The sequence below is a fragment of the Pristis pectinata genome, chromosome 31, assembly GCF_009764475.1.
Source record: "Pristis pectinata isolate sPriPec2 chromosome 31, sPriPec2.1.pri, whole genome shotgun sequence".
In the NCBI taxonomy this organism is placed as follows: domain Eukaryota; kingdom Metazoa; phylum Chordata; class Chondrichthyes; order Rhinopristiformes; family Pristidae; genus Pristis; species Pristis pectinata.
In genome coordinates this window covers 19,228,607-19,247,123 of record NC_067435.1, presented here as the reverse complement: position 1 = coordinate 19,247,123, position 18,517 = coordinate 19,228,607, and the positions used below count along the sequence as shown (strand labels likewise).

The 18,517-nt window shown below is 39.6% G+C and overlaps 1 protein-coding gene across 2 annotated transcripts in view; it reads left to right on the top strand.

The window, feature by feature from the left end:
• The window catches only part of pbx4 (pre-B-cell leukemia transcription factor 4), a 396,756-nt gene that overhangs the window by 310,439 nt on the left and 67,800 nt on the right, over positions 1-18,517 (top strand). For both annotated transcript variants that reach the window (XM_052042105.1, XM_052042104.1), the window contains exons 3-4: positions 13,018-13,262; positions 14,256-14,446. In XM_052042105.1, coding sequence (XP_051898065.1) covers positions 13,018-13,262; positions 14,256-14,446 — 436 coding nt within the window. The remainder of the gene's footprint in view (positions 1-13,017; positions 13,263-14,255; positions 14,447-18,517) is intronic.

The following is an 18,517-nucleotide window of genomic DNA, read 5'->3' as shown; positions in this document are numbered from 1 at the left end:
TCTAAATACACAACATCTACTGCCTCTCCCTTATCCACCCTACCTGTGATTTCTTCAAAAAACTCCAATAGGTTGGTCAGACAGGACCTCCCCTTCACAAAACCATGTTGACTAGGTCCTATCTTGCCTTGCGCCTCTAGGTATTCGGTAACCTCCTCCTTGAGGATAGACTCCAATAATTTTCCCACCACTGACGTCAGACTAATAGGTCTGTAATTGCCTTTGTGCTGCCTCCCACCTTTCTTATACAACGGAACTACATTCGCTACCCTCCAGTCCTCCGGAACCATGCCAGAATCTATCGATTCCTGAAAAATAATCGCCAACGCCTCCGCTATCTCCACAGCCACCTCCTTCAGAACCCGGGGATGCACCTCATCCGGTCCGGGAGACTTATCAGCCTTAAGCCCCTTTAGTTTTCCAAGCACCTTCTCCCTATTAATCTCAATTGAACTCAGCTCCAATTCGTGAGACTCCTGACTAATGGGCACATTGCTTATGTCCTCCACGGTGAAGACCGATGCAAAATATTCATTCAATTCCCTTGCCATCTCACTATCATCCATTATGATACCTCCTGCACCGTTATCAATTGGTCCTATGTCAACCCGTGTCTCTCTTTCATTCCTTATGTATTTAAAAAAACTCTTAGAATCCTTCCGAATGTTGTCCGCCAGCTTCCTTTCGTAACTCATCTTTGCTTTCCTAATGACCTTCTTAGTTTCTCTCTGCAGATTTTTAAAATCGTTCCAATCTTCTGTTTTCCCACTAATTTTTGCTACTTTGTACGCCGCCCCTTTTGCTTTTATTTTATCCTTCACCTCCCTCGTTATCCACATCTGTGCCTTTTTTCCATTCAAAACCTTCTTTTTTCTTGGAATATATCTGTCCTGCATTGTCCTTATTTCCTGTAGAAATTTCTTCCATTTTTCCTCTGCCGTCCCTCCAGCTAACTTACTCCTCCAATCAATTTGGGCCAACTCATCTCTCATACCTTTGTAATTTCCCTTATTCCACTGAAATATCGATACACCAGTTATCAGCTTCTCCTTCTCAAACTTGAAACTCAAACTTGATAACTTCCTGATCAGATACAGACGCAAAGTAGAATTATAGTGGAGGATTACATCAGGTTTCCTTCTCAAGTTCCCCACATTAAAAATCCCCAATCTCCTTGGTAATGATGGGTTGAAAATGAGATTATTCTGCTTAATTAAAGAGGGAAAATTCTTGTCTCACAAATAAAGTGACGAGTAAAATTGTTTCCAGGTATGCCTAGGAATAGTGTTTAAACTATTGGCCTCTGCTTGACCCATGTTAGGGGAGGTTAGAAGTGAAAATATTGAGTTATTGAAGCTAACTTATTGATCCTATGTAGAGGCTGTTTGAAGGGCTCTGAGAATTTTGGCACATTTGGTGCAAGAGACACAAGAGTCCCTGAGTCAAACGCTGAAGACATTAGGGTATCTTATTGAATCATATTTGAAGCCGAGCAAATCATTCTGAAATATTTAGCAGCCACCTGAAGCCTGAACTGCTGCTAGTTTGCCTACCGGATGATGTGCTTTCATCCCACCATATGCATTGCTTATAATTCTGTGCCAAAGGAATTTTAAAACAAGAATTGCTTTTCTTGTTTTACTGCCATTTCTAGTAGTAAAAGTGTCCGACTTTAAGGAAATTCATTCTATCCTACCAGCTGCAATTATTGACAGTTTTTTTTAAAAGGTAGGGACACTCTTCTACTATCAGTTGCTGTGCTGAGATCCTTGCTGCTGTATTTACTGGGTGTTCAATAACCAAAACTCAATATTGTAAATGATACCTTGCATTGCCAAAAGACTTAATATTAATGTGTCACCTTACTGTTTCTACCTGTCAGTTTGAAACAGGCAATTAATGGCAAATAAATGAGACATCAAAGGAAGCTTTAGCTACATTCAACAACACTCTCCCTGGCATTATCTGTCTATTCTCCACCAAAGTTATTAGAAAGTAATGCATTGTTTTGCCAGGGTAATTTTTGAATATCAAATTCATTTGAGATATTTTTAAAACGTTAATTAAAAATATGAGTACCCCGAGGCTATGATCTAAGGATTTTTGCATGGAGAACAATTGAATTCACTGCAGGTGTTAATCTGAAAAAAAAATCAGTGCTATTTTGTAATTACAATCTTCACAGTTATACACTCAACATCATTATATTTTAAAGGTGTGAATTTAGTAACATAAAAGGTAACATATTTATCGACAGTTTTAAGGTGATGAATTTATTCTTAAAATATGCCGAAATTCATATCCATTTTACATCAATCTTGCCAATAGCAATTTATGTCAAAATTTCCTGAGAATCTTATTAATACATACTGGAATATAAAACCCAACAGAAATCAGTATAACAAACAGGTCTGAGGAAAGCACAGATTATGTACCATGTTCCTTCTTATTTCCTTCGTTATTATATTGATATTATTAAAATCCTTTATATGTCTAAGCACACATGTAAAATTTAAGGGAATTTATTAATTCATTGATTCTGGTCCCAGGAGAAATTATGAAAAAATATAGGATAGGTCTGTTTACTGAACAAAATCTATAATATGGCATGTTGCACCTAAAACTTTGATTATAAGTTTATCATGTTTACAATAGGTAAGAAAGCAAGAAATTTGTGTTCTCTGTTTGCACAGGGAGTGAGCTATGTAATAAAACTAGATTAGCCACAATTGGAGTATCGTGTCCAGTTGTTGGCACTACAATTCAGGAATGATATAAAGAGGATGTAGAAGAGATTAACAAAAATGATTCCAGCTTTGAGGGACTTTAGTAATATGGATAGACTGGAGAAGCTGGAAAAGAGGGTGTAGGATTAAGGTGAGAGGGAGGAGTTTTAAAGGGGATTTGAGGGGGTAGTTTTATACAGAGATTAGCTGATATCTGAAGCTCACTGCCAATGGAAGTGGTGGTATCAGATATTATCACTACGTTTAAGAGACTTTGAGACAGCCACTTGAATAGGCAAGGCATAGAAAGATATGAATCTAATGCAGGCATACAAGATTAGTGTAGATGGGCAAAAAGGTTGGCATTCATTTGGCAAAAGGTGGAATGAAGGGCCCATTTCTATGCTGCAAAACTCTATGATTAAGAGGAGCTATAAGGGGGCGATAAGTAAACAGACAAAGTAAACATGGGGAATAAGTCATGACTAGGGCATTTCAAAGAACCAAAGGTGACAAGAAGAATAAGTGTTTTACACAGCAAGTGTATGGCCTGGAATGGACTGCCAGGAGTATTAGTGGAGGTAGATTCAATTTTAGTATTCAAAAGGGAGTTGGATAAACATTTAGAAAGAATTTGTAGGCAGTGATGAGAGGGACCAGCTGGATTGCTCTTACTAGTTTGTACTCAATGGGGCAAATAATCTTCTTTAATGCTTTAGTCATTCTTTGACGTAAATAGGTGTAACTTAGGAGAACAAAATTGATGAAGAAATTGCTGTAGCATAAAGGTTAGTATAACTTCTGTGAATTTCTTGGAAGGGGAGGAGCTAATGGGAAGATGGAATCTGTCTATCTGCCCATCATCCCCTCCTCATCTGGTTCCACTTATCACCTACCAGCCTCTATTGCACCCCCTTTATACTGCTACATACTGGCAATCTTTCCTGCTCCCCTTCTGTCCTGAGCAGCATTTCAGCCCAACATGTTGACTTGCAACTTTTGCATCCACAGATGCTGCATGATGCAAATGAAATATCATTGGAAATGAATTTTGGGCACAGGACAATTAGATTTTTCAACCTTATTGTGCTAAGTTATTACCTATATTGTTCACTCACAGAAGAATCAGATTTTAATAACACTAAAAACTCAAATGGGAAGTTACTTAGGGGGTCAGACATCTCTCTCTCAGCCATAGGCAAGGTGCTTCACATCTTTCTGTGAAACAAACATTAAGTAGACTAACTCAAACTGGGATCTCAGTTATCATATCAGCAGGTTCCCCTTCAAAATTAAGTGGTCAGAAATGCCGGAAAAAATCCTGCAAAAAGAGAAGTGTTCAGAAATAAATCGTCAGAAATAAGTAAAACAGAAACTTGAGGAGGGCATCAAAAGAGGTGGCACTCATGGCAGGAAGGTGTCTGCAATGGCCTGAGTGCCGTCTTAAATGACTGCACTTTTTGGAAACCTGGACTGCAACTGAAAACCCCTTCCAGGTGTGAATACAAAAGTCACACTTATGAAAGATGAAAGGTTCCCCATTGTGCCAGTGGAGCTTTTCTGGACTTCTGTATGCAACAGAGTGTCATATGTAGCATATTATCAGCAAAGGCAGCAGGTAAGGATCCTAAGGCAAGCTTCTGAGAGTGCGAGTGACCCTGATTTTGGCTTTGAGAGCAACGCAAGCACTTTGTGTTTGTTTGTTACTGCAATTTTATCCATAAAAGCTGTCAACATCTCAGATGTTGCATCTCAGAGGATCTACCCTGGGCCCAACACATTGATGCAATCACAAAGAAGGCACGCCAACGATTCTACTTCATTAGGAATTTGAGGAGATTTGGTATGTCACCAAAGATTCTTACAAATTTCTATAGGTGTACAGTGGAGAGCATTCTGACTGGTTGTATCACCACTTGGTGTGGAGGCTCCAATGCACAGGATCGCAAGAGGCTGCAGAGGGTTGAGACTCAGCCAGCTCCATCACAGGCACAACCCTCCCCGCCATCGAGAATATCTTCAAGAGGCCATACCTCAAGAAGGCAGCATCTATCATTAAGCACCCTCACCATCCGGCACATGTCTTCTCGTTACTACCATCAGGGAGGATGTACAGGAGCCTGAAGACCCAAACTCAATGATCTAGGAACAACGTCTTTCCCTCCGCCATCAGATTTCTGAATGATCCATGAACCCATGAACCCTACCTCATTATTCCATTTTTTTTTGCTCTCTTTATTTATTTTTGTAATTTATAGATTTTTATGTTTGCACTGTACTGCTGTTGCAAAACAACAAATGTCATGTCATATATCAGTGATAATAATTCTGATTCTGTCAAAAGCGCAGGTATACTCTTGAGACCTGCCAGACCCCTTCCCTCATTGTAGCATGCAAACATCCCTTGCCAAGACTTTCCAGTAGTTGAAAGAATGCTAGAGGAACAAAGGACTGCAGATGCTGGAATGATGAAAAACAGCAAGATGCTGGAGGAACTCAGCAGGCCAGGCAGCATCTGTGGAGAAAAACAGATGGTCAATGTTTTGGGTCAGGATCCTTCTTCAGGACTGAAGATAGGAAAAGGGGAAGCCCAATATATAGGAGGAATAAACAGAGCAGTGATAGGTGAAGAAAAGAGGGGAGGCGGGGTGGGCGCAAGGTGGTGATAGTCAATGCAGGTAAGAGATAGGCAGATGTGAGGGAGAACAGATCCACCAGGGGATGGGTCAAAGGTATGGAGGCAGGTGCCCCATGGGGGGAAGGGTGGAGAGGAAAAAAAAGAGAAATAGGCAAGGAGAAAAAGAGATAGGCCAGGAAAGGGGAAAAAATGGAGGCATAGTGGAGGTGGGGGAGTGGTTTTGGTTTACTTAAAGTGGGAGAATTTGATGTTTATGCTGTTAGGCTGTAAGGTCCCAAGACAGAAAATGAGGCGCTGTTCCTCCAGTTTGCATTTGGACTTCTCCTGGCAGTGGAGGAGGCTGAGGACTGACATATCAGTGATGGAGTGGGAGGGGGAGTTGAAGTGACTGGCAATGGAGAGATGCAGATCGCGGTTACGGACGGAGCACAGGTGTTCTATGAAACGGTCACCTAGTTTGTGTTTGGTCTCACCAATGTAGAGGAGACCACACTCACAGAGTTAAATGATTCCCTTGCACTGGTACAGAGCATTCTTGAAATGTGCTATAACATTGAAACTTGAGTGCTATCCCTCGTACAAGTGGATTGGATAGCATGTCTTATGAGGATAGGTTGACTGGGCTCAGGCTTTTCTCTTTGGAGAGAAGGAGGGTGAGAGGTGACTGCATAGAGGTGTACAAGATGATAAGAGGCATAGATCATGCCAGTCAGAGATTTTTTCCCAGGGCTAACACGAGGGGGCATAATTTTAAGGTGATTGGAGGAAGGTATAAGGGGGATGTTCAGAGGTAAGTTTTTTTACACAGAGCGTGGTGTGTGTGTGTATGGAATGCATTGCTGGCAGAGGTTGTGGGGGCAGATATATTAGGGACATTTGAGAGACACTTGAATGATAGAAAAATGGAGGGCAATTTGGGAGGGAAAGGTTAGATAGATCTTAGAGCAGGATAAAATGTCGGCACAACATTGTGAGCCGAAGGGCCTGTACTGTGCTGTAATGTTCTATGTTCTAAATAGACAGAAAAGATTCTTGAATAAATTAGGTGATAAGAAACAAAAAATAATGAAAAATAACCGTGATCTTGAAAGCAGTATTTCCTGTTTTCTCGTGATTTTGTATTACCTTGCAACATAGGCTGAATGACTTCCTTCTATCAAGTTCTCAGACCAATCCCATCATTCCCATCCCCCCCCCCCACTTATTTTACTGTAACCCATTCTCTCCCATATGCCTATTACCACCCCTTGACACTCCTACCACCCATCTACAATAATTTACAGTGGCCTATTGACCTACCAACTAGCGTGTCTTTGGAGTACCTAAGGGAACACAGTCACAGGGAGAACATGTAAACTCCATACAGACAGCACTAGAGGACAGGATTGAGCTGGATAGCTGGAGCTATAAGGCAGCAATACTACCAGCTGCACCACTGTGCTGCCCTATGTGATACACTTGTGTAGTTTTGTGTTCCATCGATAGAATATTCCCTAATTTTGCATAGTAGAAAATATTTGCCTTAATTCTTATATGCTCATGTCAGTGCACATGTCAGGTGAGTCGTCTTAATGGCTTCTAATGCATCAGCTTGAATTGTGACCTCTTCTTGGTTCATGATTGTTGTGACATTTTTGTGATTGGTTCCTTTCTTCTTTTGAAAACTTTGCCATCTATTAAACAAATTTTTTCCCCATTAGGTTATTTAGAGATTCTGTTATCTTCATTGAAGCATATGTCATAAAGTTGAGTATGATACTTTATGATATATGGGCAAGCAAGCTATGTTTTGTCAATGGTGACCATATTTTAACCTTTCTCAAACCTGAATCAAGATTGTCTGCAATATATTATTATTTATTTTACACCTTATTCATGTGGCAACATAGGTTTTTCATTGAATATCTCTGATATAGTGCTGATGGACAATTGTCATGTTAACCACAATTTGCCATATTTATCATAGCCTCACATTACTAGTCCATTGAAGACCTTGGGAACTTTTTAATGGAATTGTGAACCCATTACTGGGACTCCAAATAATGTGAAGCTAAGATGAACAAATGAATCAAACCAAGTTACCTTGCTACTTTCCTTATCCACACTACTAGCTTGTATGCAGAAAAGATGTGCAAACTTTCTAAGAACAAGAACTGTTGGGAGTAACTCTGGATTTAGTTTATGATAGTCATCTGACATAAGACTTGATCTGTCTGTTATATCACTGTATTCCTTGATTCTATTTGTAAGGTATTGTGAACTCGTTCTATGTCAGTCAAAGTCGAGTTTATTGTCACATGCACAAGTCCACGTGTGCACAGGTACAATGAAAAACTTACCTGCAGCAGCATCACATGCACAGTATCAGATAAGCAGTGTTCACAAGAAAAACATAAATTATACATGATTTTTATAAGAAAGAACACAATTAAAACAAAAATAGCCCATTTTAGAGTAAAGTAGTCGGTGTTGCTATACTGAGGTAGTGATTAGGGTTGTGCCTCAGAAGTTTAAGGTCTGCATTATCTCTCTCCCATGGATTCATCTGTTCTCTCATCCTCATTTTTGTGATTAGTCCTAGAATTAATGATTTGAGATTCTGCTTTGTAACTTCTTTTTGCTACCTAAACACTGCTTGGAAGACTTGATCCCTTTTTCCACTTATGTCATTGAGACCAATGTGGACTGCAACCGTTGGCTGTTCACCCCCCACCCCCCCCCCCCCCCCCCCCCCCCCTTTCAGGATGTTCTGCAACATTCACTGCCATCCTTGATCCTGGCACCAGGGAGGCAGCATTGAAGATGTAACTGGTGTTGGCCTTTAGCCCCATTAGTTTCCCCAACACTAGTTTTTCACTAGTACTTACTTCCTTCATTCAATCTCTCTCTGGACCTTTAGTTTCCCAACATATCTGAGAGATTATTTGAGTTCTCCTTTATGAATACAAACAGTTATATTTAATTGTTTTGGTGTTTTTTGTTTGCAATTATAATTTCCTCCATTTCTGAATGTAGGGTACATTAATCTTCACTAACCTTTTTCTCTTTGGAAAAGTTTTAGTTAGTTTATAAGTTCATTGCAAGCTTACCCTCATACTTGTCTTCCCCCTCTTAATTTTTTTGTCTGTTTACCTTCTGTACTTAAGGCTGATTAAAAAATACCTTTTGATATCAGATAGACTGCAGTTCATGGAGATGTGAGGGAAGACATTACTTTGATCTGCTGATTGGCTCGAGTGTGGTACTCTAGACCTTGTATAGAGTGCTGTTTGTGGAAATAAAGTCATAGCATGATACAACAGGGAAACAGGACCTTCAGCCCATCAAGTCCATGACAACCATCTACCAACCAAACACTAATCTTATATTAATCACATATTTTTAAACCCCCATATTCTCGTCAACTCCCCCCAGATTCTACCACTCACCTAAGGTTTATTTATAGTGGCCAATCAACCTGCATATCTTTGGGAAATGGGAGGAAACCGGAGGACCCTTAATAAATCTAGATAAATGAGCATCTGAGCAACCATGCTCCCTCTACTGGAAGAATTTGGAAAATCGCTGCCTGCTCCAGCTGTGACAAAACTTTCTCAGTTCACACCATGATCTTCATACTATATATTATTATTAAGATTTGTTATTCATTTTCAGTACATTAGAAAGAGGAACAGGTGGACGTGACTTTTGAGACTGCTCTACCATTTGTCTTGATCAGTATTGACCCTCAGTGTCAGCTTCATTTTCCAGTACTATTCCCATAGTCCTCAATTTCCTTAATATCTAGAAACCTATTGATCTCTGATTTGAATAGACTAAATGAAAGACCTTCCATGGCTCTACAGGGCAGAGAATTCCAAAGATTCACTGCCCTCTAAATGAAGAATCTTTTCCTCATTTTAGTCCACCCTTACAAATGGCCCACCCTTAAAAACTACGTTCCCTTGTCTTAAACTCCTCAGTAAAAAGAAAGACCTTCTTGCATCTAGCCTGTCAAGCTCTTTAATCAATGTGTAAGTTTTGATGAGATCTCCTTTCATGGGTAAGAAGACCAAAACTGTTTACAATACTCTGGATGTGGCTTCACCAAGGCCCAATACAATTGCAGTAAATCATCCTTACTTCTGAATTCATACACTCTTGCTAACAAACCACATGCCTTCCTAATTGCCTGCTGTACTTACATGTTAGCTTTCATTTACTTGTTTATATGCACATCCAGGAACCTTCTCTGAACATCAACCCTTCTCAACTTCATACTACATAATGAATACTCTGCTTTTCTATTATGTTCACCAAAGTGGAAGATCTCACAATTTTCCAAATTGTGTTCCATCTGCCATGTTCTTGCCCATTTGCTCAGGTTGTCCATATGCCGCTAAAGCTGCTTTATGCCCTTTCCATATTCATTATCCCATCTAAGCTTAGTTTTATCAGCAAATGTGAATTTATGATAGTTGGTCCCTTGATATAGATTTTGAATAGCTGCAGCCCAAATATCCCTGTGATATCCTACTAGTCAAAGCCTACCAACCTGAAAAGGATCCTATTTATTGCTCTCTGTCTGAAAACTAAATCTCAATCCACTATGTTCCCTTATCCTAGACTCCTTAGTAAAGAGAAACATCCTCCTTGCATCTAGCCATGTAAAGGCCTTTAATCAATGTTTAAGTAAGTACGTTACCCCCAATTCCATGCTCTCAGTTGACCAACATCCCATGCTGGACTTTACCAAAAGCTTTCCAAAAATCCAAATACCCCACATCCACTAGTTCTCCACTATCTATTCTATTGGTCACATCCTCAAAGGATTTCAGAAGGTTAATTAAACACAACTTATTTTTCATAAATTTATGTTGTCTCTGCTCAATCCTATTATTCTTTACAGGACGTTCTTTTTCATGATAGGTTCCAGCATTTTCCCTGCCACTGATGTTAGGCTTGCAGGCCAGTAGTTCCCTATTTCGAAAAGTCAAGTTTATTGTCATATTCACAAGTACACGTATGCACAGATACAATGAAAAACTTACTTGCAGCAACATCACATGCACATAGCATCAGATAAGCAGCATTCACAAGAGAAACATAAACATAGATTATACACAATTTTTACAAGAAAGAACACAATTAGAACGAACAAAAAACAAAGTCTATTATAGTGCAAAGCGATCAAAGTGGTCATAGTGTTGCTATACTGAGGTAGTGATTAGAGTTGTGCAGGGTGGTTCAAGAACGAAATGGGTGAAGGGGAGTAGCTGTTCTTGAACCTGATGGTGTGGGACTTCAGGCTTCTGTACCTCCTGCCTGATAGTAGCTGCGGGAAGATGGCATTGTCTGGATGGTGGGGATCTTTGATGATAGATGTTTCCTTCGTGTAGATATGTAGATACTACCAATGGTGGGGAGGGATGTGCCCTTGATGTATTGGGCTTAGTCCACTACTCTCTGCAGCTTCTTACGTCCCCGTGCATTCGATTTGCTCTACCAAACCATGATGCAACCAGTCAGGATACTTCCAACAGTACATGTGTACAAGTTTATTAGAGTGTTCAGCGATATACTGAACCTCCTTAAGCTTCTAAAAAAGTAAATACACTGGTGTGCCTTCCTTGTGATTACATCTATGTGCTGGGCCCAGGACAGGTTGTTCAATACGTTAACACTCAGGAATTTAAAGCTGCTGACCCTCGGCACTGCTGATCCCCCAATTTAGACTGGTGCACGTTTGCCTCCTTCCCCTTCCTGAAGTCAACAATCAGTTTTACTGACGTTGAGTAAGAGGTTGTTGTTGCGGCACCACTCAACCAGGTGTCCTATCTCACTCCTGCGCTGACTCATCACCAGCTGTGAGTTGTCCAACAACAGTGGTGTTGTTGGCTTATTTTCTCTCTCCCTCCTTTCTTTATCATTCTCCAATCCACAGAAACAATTTCAGAATCTATCGAACCCGCGAAGATGATAATCAGGGCGTCCACTAAAACTACCTACTTCAAAACTTGGGGTGTAGATCATTGGGTCCTTGGGATTTATCAGCTTTCAAGCTCACCAATTTGCCTGGTGTTATTTTTTGACTTAGTTCCTTCAGTTCATCATTCTTGCTCAATCTTTCATTCTCTAATATATTAGGCAAGTTCTGTCCATGAAGTAATTGCTTAATTATTCTGCCAGTTCCTTATTTCTCATTATAAACTCTCCTGTCTCTGTCTGGAAGAGGCCCACATTTGTTCCCACTAATCATTTCCCTTTTATGTACCTATAAAATTTCCTACAATCCATTTTTATGTTTCCTACCAGTCTACATATATTCTATCTTGCCTTTCCTTATCAATTTCTTGGTCCTTTTCTGCCGAGTTCCAAAATGCTCATAATCCTCAGGTTTGCTGTTATTTCAGGCAACTTTGTAAGTCTCTTAATACTGTCTTTAATTTTTCATATCAGCCACAGATGATTCAGTTTTCTTTTGGTGTTTTTAGTGCCTTACAGGGATGTATTTCTTTTGCAATTTGTGTATTATTTTTTTAAATGCCAACCACTGCCTGTCCACTGCCATATATTTCAATGTGTTCTCCCATTCAACCACAGCCAACCCTCCTCTTATACCTTCAAGGTTTCCCTTGTTTGATTTAAGATTTAAATTTTTGAAATCTAGGCATGACAGAAATGCCAGCATTTAGTATCTTTCTTAGTTGGCCTTGATAAGCCGATGATGAGGCCCTTTCTTAAACCTCTGCAGTCCTTCTGGAGAAGGTAATCTCATATTTCTATTGGTTAGGGAGTTTCAAGATCTGTGAACAATGAAGTAACAGTGATATATTTCCAAGTTAGGGTTGTGTGTGACTTAAAGGGGGCGTAATTCTAATATACCAGTTGCCTTTATTATTATTGGTGGTAGATGCCACATGTTTGGGAGAGTTAGTGAACAAATGAGCATGGAAATTAATAGTACTGCACAAAAGAATGTTTGTAGAATATGCCTCAGTACATTCTTTAATTTTTCTGTGCCCCATTGATTGCCGATATCACTTGAAGTCTAACTGAAAAATGCTGATTTTTTTCAATGGAAGACTTTCAGTACACAATCAGTTAATCAGGAATCAAAGCTGAGGACCTTTTAACTGAATATTGATGCTGTTACAATTGGTCTTCATTATTTTACAAGCATTTGTCAAAATTCAATATTGCAGTTTAATTTTGATATGGATGTTGAAGAAATATAAAATTTTAATGAAGTGAAAATGGTAAATGTCAATATCATACTAAGAATTGATTGTGAAGTCATTTGTTGACCTTAGATGGTGGATCTGTCATTCCATTGCTAAATCCCAATCTCTGGAATTTTTAATCCTAATCCCCATTTGAGGTAGTTTACAACAGGCAACACTTCTGACCACATAAGTGTGAGAAGGCCATTTAAAAAAAGCTTGTGCATTTTTAAAGTATTTTCTCCCACCAAAACATTTCTTCATGTGTAAACCTTGTGAGCAACATTAGTTCAATCTACCATTCATCAGTTTAAACTGCTTTACTGGAAGGCGATGTGCTGTATCATTTTAGCATCTGTCAATGATGGGAAATTTATTTTCTTTTCCTGGCACACTTTTTCATTAATGTTTCCATTGCAAAGTCTGTAACACTCTCTTTTGCTCTACGCAGTGCTGAGTATTCGGGGTGTCCAAGAAGAGGAGCCTCCAGATCCACAGTTGATGAGACTGGATAACATGTTGTTGGCAGAAGGAGTGTCTGGTCCTGAGAAGGGTGGCGGCTCAGCCGCAGCAGCAGCAGCGGCGGCGGCATCTGGTGGATCACCCAATGACAATTCTATCGAGCACTCTGACTACAGAGCCAAACTTGCACAAATACGACAGATTTACCACTCAGAGCTGGAGAAATATGAGCAGGTGTGATCCACATAACCAAACGTTGTAAAGGACTATATAGCCCAACATCCATAGCCCATTGGTTTTACATCTTTTGAAATGTCATGTTGGTGTTCATCAAATAAATCCTTTCAGTATTCGTCAAATCAGTTCAAACAAGGAATGAAGCAATCGGGTTGATTGACTATCAGACTATAAACTGATTGGTGGATTGACTTACAACTAGTTTATACTTAATCTTTGTAAATTTGCACCTGAAGTGCAATTTAATCATAACAAAAGCCAAATGTTAGAGCAGCTCAGTGAAGCAAAGTGAGGTTTTTCCAGAGAGATATGTTTGCAGCATGTAAGCATCCATCTGTAAATGAATCTGGCATAGCTGGCTAATAATGAATGAGAGAAACTTTGCTTAACTGTACCTCTGTAATTTCTTTTCTACAATTTCTCTGTAATTGTACCTCAGCACTGTCCAATGTTTTTACCAGGTAGCTGCCAGCTTGACAATCCAAAGTACTTCTGAGTGTCATTCACAAAAAACATTTAATTTTAATCATGCTTAACTAGATACTGATAAACTTAATCATATTTATAAAGACACAAATGCTGTGGTTTAAGTTAGATTTTTAAACTTCTTTAAAATATAAAATAGTCACAGCTTTACAAATTAGATTGTAATTATTCAAATAATACAATACAAACTCCTTCATTAGATGCCCCCACTAGAGATCTACTTGTGTATAAAATTAACATGCACAACCTGACCTGAGCTCATGTACTTACAGCTTTGTCCATACCAGACCCAATAGCATTTGGAGAACTATATGATCCAACATTTTTTTCCTGAAGTTGTGGATCATTGCATGTCAACTTTGTAGCATGTGGTCTATAGGAGCTGAAAGCTTCATTTACTGATGTGGAAGAATGAAAAAGGTCATTATCGGCATCTACTTATGAATTCTATCTGATGAATTCCTTGTCAATGCCTATTCTAATCTTTGTCTGTTTTGTTGGTAGGCATGCAGTGAGTTCACCACACACGTCATGAACTTGCTTCGTGAACAAAGTCGGACCAGACCCATTTCACCAAAGGAGATTGAGCGCATGGTTTCTATTATCCACCGCAAATTCAGCTCCATTCAGATGCAACTAAAGCAGAGTACTTGTGAAGCAGTGATGATCCTGCGATCTCGATTCCTTGATGCAAGGTAGCTTTCAAACTGCAGGCATCTCTTAAGTTTGTTGATGCTATTATTTGTAAAAGTGAAGTAATGCTGAACCTGTATGGAACCTTAGACTGCAACTTGCTTATTAAGGTCTCGTGCAAAAAGTACCTCATTTCTCCACTTGCCATTTCAGGAAGCCATTGACAGACTAAACATTCAAGTATGAATGTCATACAAAAGAAATTGCCATCTTCCAAAGTGGCTGCAGATCTATAGGAGGGTGTGTCAAAAAAAGGCTGATAACGAAAATGTGAGGTTGTACTTGACAAAAAAGGATGAAGTGGCTAGGTCTTACTTTATTTGCAAAGGCTGAAGGGGGCCCAACAAGGATCTGCACAAGTATAAAACTGTTTCCACTTGAAGTAAAAAGGAAACCTAGAGGCCATCAAGATATTATAGTCACCAATAAATTAGTGGAGATTTTTTAAGCAAAGATTAAAAATGGCTACTAATGGGAGTGACTAATATGAATATATTTAATAGGAGGCTAGGCAATCACACTAAGGAAAAAGAAATAGAGGGCTATTCTGAGACCTAGATAGGAAAGCTAAGGAAATCAAACAAAGCATAAATAACAGTTGAACCAAATTGGTGCTTTGGGGCATGAATAAGTGATGCTGTGGTACAAGGAGATAGGTTATTCCCCTGGAGATTTAAATCCCCATTGTGATGCTTGGGGAGGCTATGCAATAGATGCAAAACAGCTTGCAATTTCTTTGCCGATCCCACATTTCTTGTGATTGGCCAAAAGCAATGTTTGCACTTTTCTGTTGGATTTGCTAATTGTTCTGTAGCAACCAGATATGATCACAATGAATCCATCACCCAGCATCTATCCACTCTTCAGCAAGTTTAATACCTATGATTAAGTAAGTGCTATTCCTATTTTCTTCTAGCTGCACGAGCCTGCAATTAACGACATTAACTTTTACCTTCCCTCTTTTAAGAAGAGAATGCATTCTTCTAAAACTAGTTGGCTGCTTCATCTGATGTTGTTCCCTTCATTTCATGTGAATGTTTGAAGTTGACATTAACTTTTAACTATATTTTTTTAGCTTTGGCCAAAAAATGGGGAATAACAATTAAATGGGGAATAACAGTCTGTTGTTCACCTTGCTTAATTTACTTTTCCATCACCTTCAATAGAATAAAAAGGCAATTGAGGATTCTTCTTCATTTATTTTTCTTTTTGTGATAAGAATTAAAATGACCTTAATTGTGTTTCCAAACTAAATTATATTGATTGGGAATATTAGAATTTTGAGATAATTCTCCCTAACGTGTCTGTTTATTCATCACCCTCTACAGAGCAGTCTTTCGTAATGAAATTATTATAAGTTTTTTGGAAGTCTTGACTCTCCCTAATTGGGTTTACTGTATCCAGTTTTATCTCCTCAATAGTTAGACTCGATAGCTGGGGGGCAGACAGGAGATTCTGTAGCTACATAAAGGACTTCAGGATAGTGTGTTGCCTCCCTGGTGCCAGGGTGGAGGATGTCTCTGAGTGGTTGCAGAACATTCTCAAGGGGGGAGGGTGAGTAGCTGGAAGTCATTGTGCACATTGACACAAATAGCATAAGTAGAAAAAGGGATGAGGTCCTGCAGAGTAAGGAGCTAGGAAAGAGGTTAAAAAGCAGTACCTCAAGGGTAGTAATCTCTGGGTTACTTTCAATGCCACATGCTAGTGAGGGTGAGAATAAGAGGATATGGCAGATGAATATGTGGCTGAAGAGTTGGTGCAGGGATTCAGATTTTTGAAACATTGGGATCTCTTCTGGGGCAGAAATAACCTGTACAATAGTCATTTGAACTGGAGGGGGACCAATATCCAGGTGGCTAGATTAGGAAGTGCTACTTGGGAGGGTTTAAACTAGATTGGCAGGGGGTGAGATTTAAAGCAGCAGTGAAACAGATGGGAGACTGGAAGTTGACTTAGCATTCAATGACAGTAAGTTCAATAGACAAAACAGACAGCAGCATAGCAGGGAGCAAGGAAAGACTGTTGGATTAAGTTGCATTTATTTCAGTGCAAGAGGCCTGACAGGTAAGGCAGATAAACTCAGGGCTTGGATAGCTACATGGGATTGAGATATTATAGCCATTATAGAAACATGGCTAAGGGAGGGACAGGACTGGCAGCTAAATGTTCCGTGGTACAGGTGCTATAGTCAGGAAGGAGGTGGAGGAAAGAGAGGAGGGGGAGTTGCAATTCTGACTAAGGAGGACAGCAGTAGTCAGATGAAATTACTGATGGATCATCCAGTGAGGCTTTATGGATAGAGCTGAGAAATAAGAAATAAGACATCCAGCACCTTCTCTGGGATGATCACCTTGTTGGGATTGTACTATAGGCCCCCTAATAGTCGATGGGAATTAGAGGAACAAATATGCAGAGCGATTGCAAAAATAATAGGGTTGTCATAGTGGGTGATTTTAACTTTCCTAATTAGCCTGGGACTGCCATAGTGCTAAGGGCTGAGATGGGGTGGAATTTGTTAAGTGTGTTCAGGAAAGTTTCCTCAGGCAATACAGAAGGCTGTATTAGGGAGAAGGCAAAGCTTGACCTACTCATGGGAACTAGGGCAGGGCAAGTGAGTGAGGTGTCAGTGGGGGAGCACTCTGAGACCAGTGACCATAGTTCTACTAATTTTAAATTAGTTATGGAAAGAGACAGATCTGACCCACAGGTTAAAGTTCTAAATTGGGGCAAGGCAAATTTTGACAGTATTAGACAGGAACTTGCAAAACTTGATTGGAGTAGGTTGTTTGCAGTAAAAGGGACGTCTAGGAAGAGGGATGCTTTTAAAAGTGAGATATCGAGAGATCCCACCTATTCAATTATTCAACTTCTCTTCCTAATCCCCATGTTATTGATATGAAAATGATTCCCTCCTCTCAAATCTTCAAAGGACTGTTATCATTCTTTTTTCCAAAAGTCTTAGACTGCCACCATCACCTAATATTGTCCTATATCCAACTTTCCTGCTCCCTCAAGACTCAGCAATGTGTCCAAGCTTCATGATCATCTATTCATAACATTATAGCATCATGGAATTGTCTGGCATAGAAATAGGCCCTTTGGCCCAACTCACCCATGCTGACCATGATGCCTATCTACCTAATCCTATTTGCCCACATTAGGCCTGTATCCCTCTACTCCTTTCCCATCCAAGTAGCCACCCAAATACCTTTTAAATGCTGTATTTGTATCTGCATCTACCACTTCCCCAGCAGATCATTCCATATAACTACCACCAACTGTGTGGAAAAACTTGCCCTTCAGATCTTCTTTAAATTTCTCCCCTCTCACCTTAAACCTATGTCCTCCATAAAAAGGCTCTGACTATCTACCGTAATCATGCTCATAATTTTATGAAACTCAATAAGGTCATCCCTCAGCCTCTTACTTTCCAGTGAGAATAAACCTAGCTTGCATTTCTCTAAGGGTGTTTAATTGCATATATACAGTAACTAACAGCACGAATAAACAACTTCTGTCACTATGTCGTTTTATTATGTTAGGTTTTTTTTGCAAAATTCAATATTACCCATCAGTACCCTTCCTGCATTGTTTATTTCTCTGGAAATCTTACAGCCATAGAATCAGTAAGTCAATCAGCATAGAACTAGGCCATTCAATCCACCAAGTCCAAGCTCACCATCAAGCTTCTATTCGTGTAATTACTCTGCTACATATTCAAGCATTGCCACAGATTTATCAGCAATGCCTTATCATTCCATCCAAGACCATTAGGATTTTGGCCTTGACACCCATCTGCTACATCCTCTGAGTATTCCTCAGTAATATTGTCTGCCACTCTAGGGTCAGCTTATAAATTTATGCCAATGATTTCAAATTCCATCTCACCATTATCTCTCAACCTTCATCTGTCTCTGCACCACATCCTGTTCTCAGCTCAGTATTGGGAAGATAAAATTTCCACACATTGTTTTTGGGAAGACAATGATGGTAAAGCTTCTCCTACAGCATTGTTATCCAGAGCGTTCCAGGCTTTTGATCCAGCATAGTAAATGAATGATAATCTATTTCTA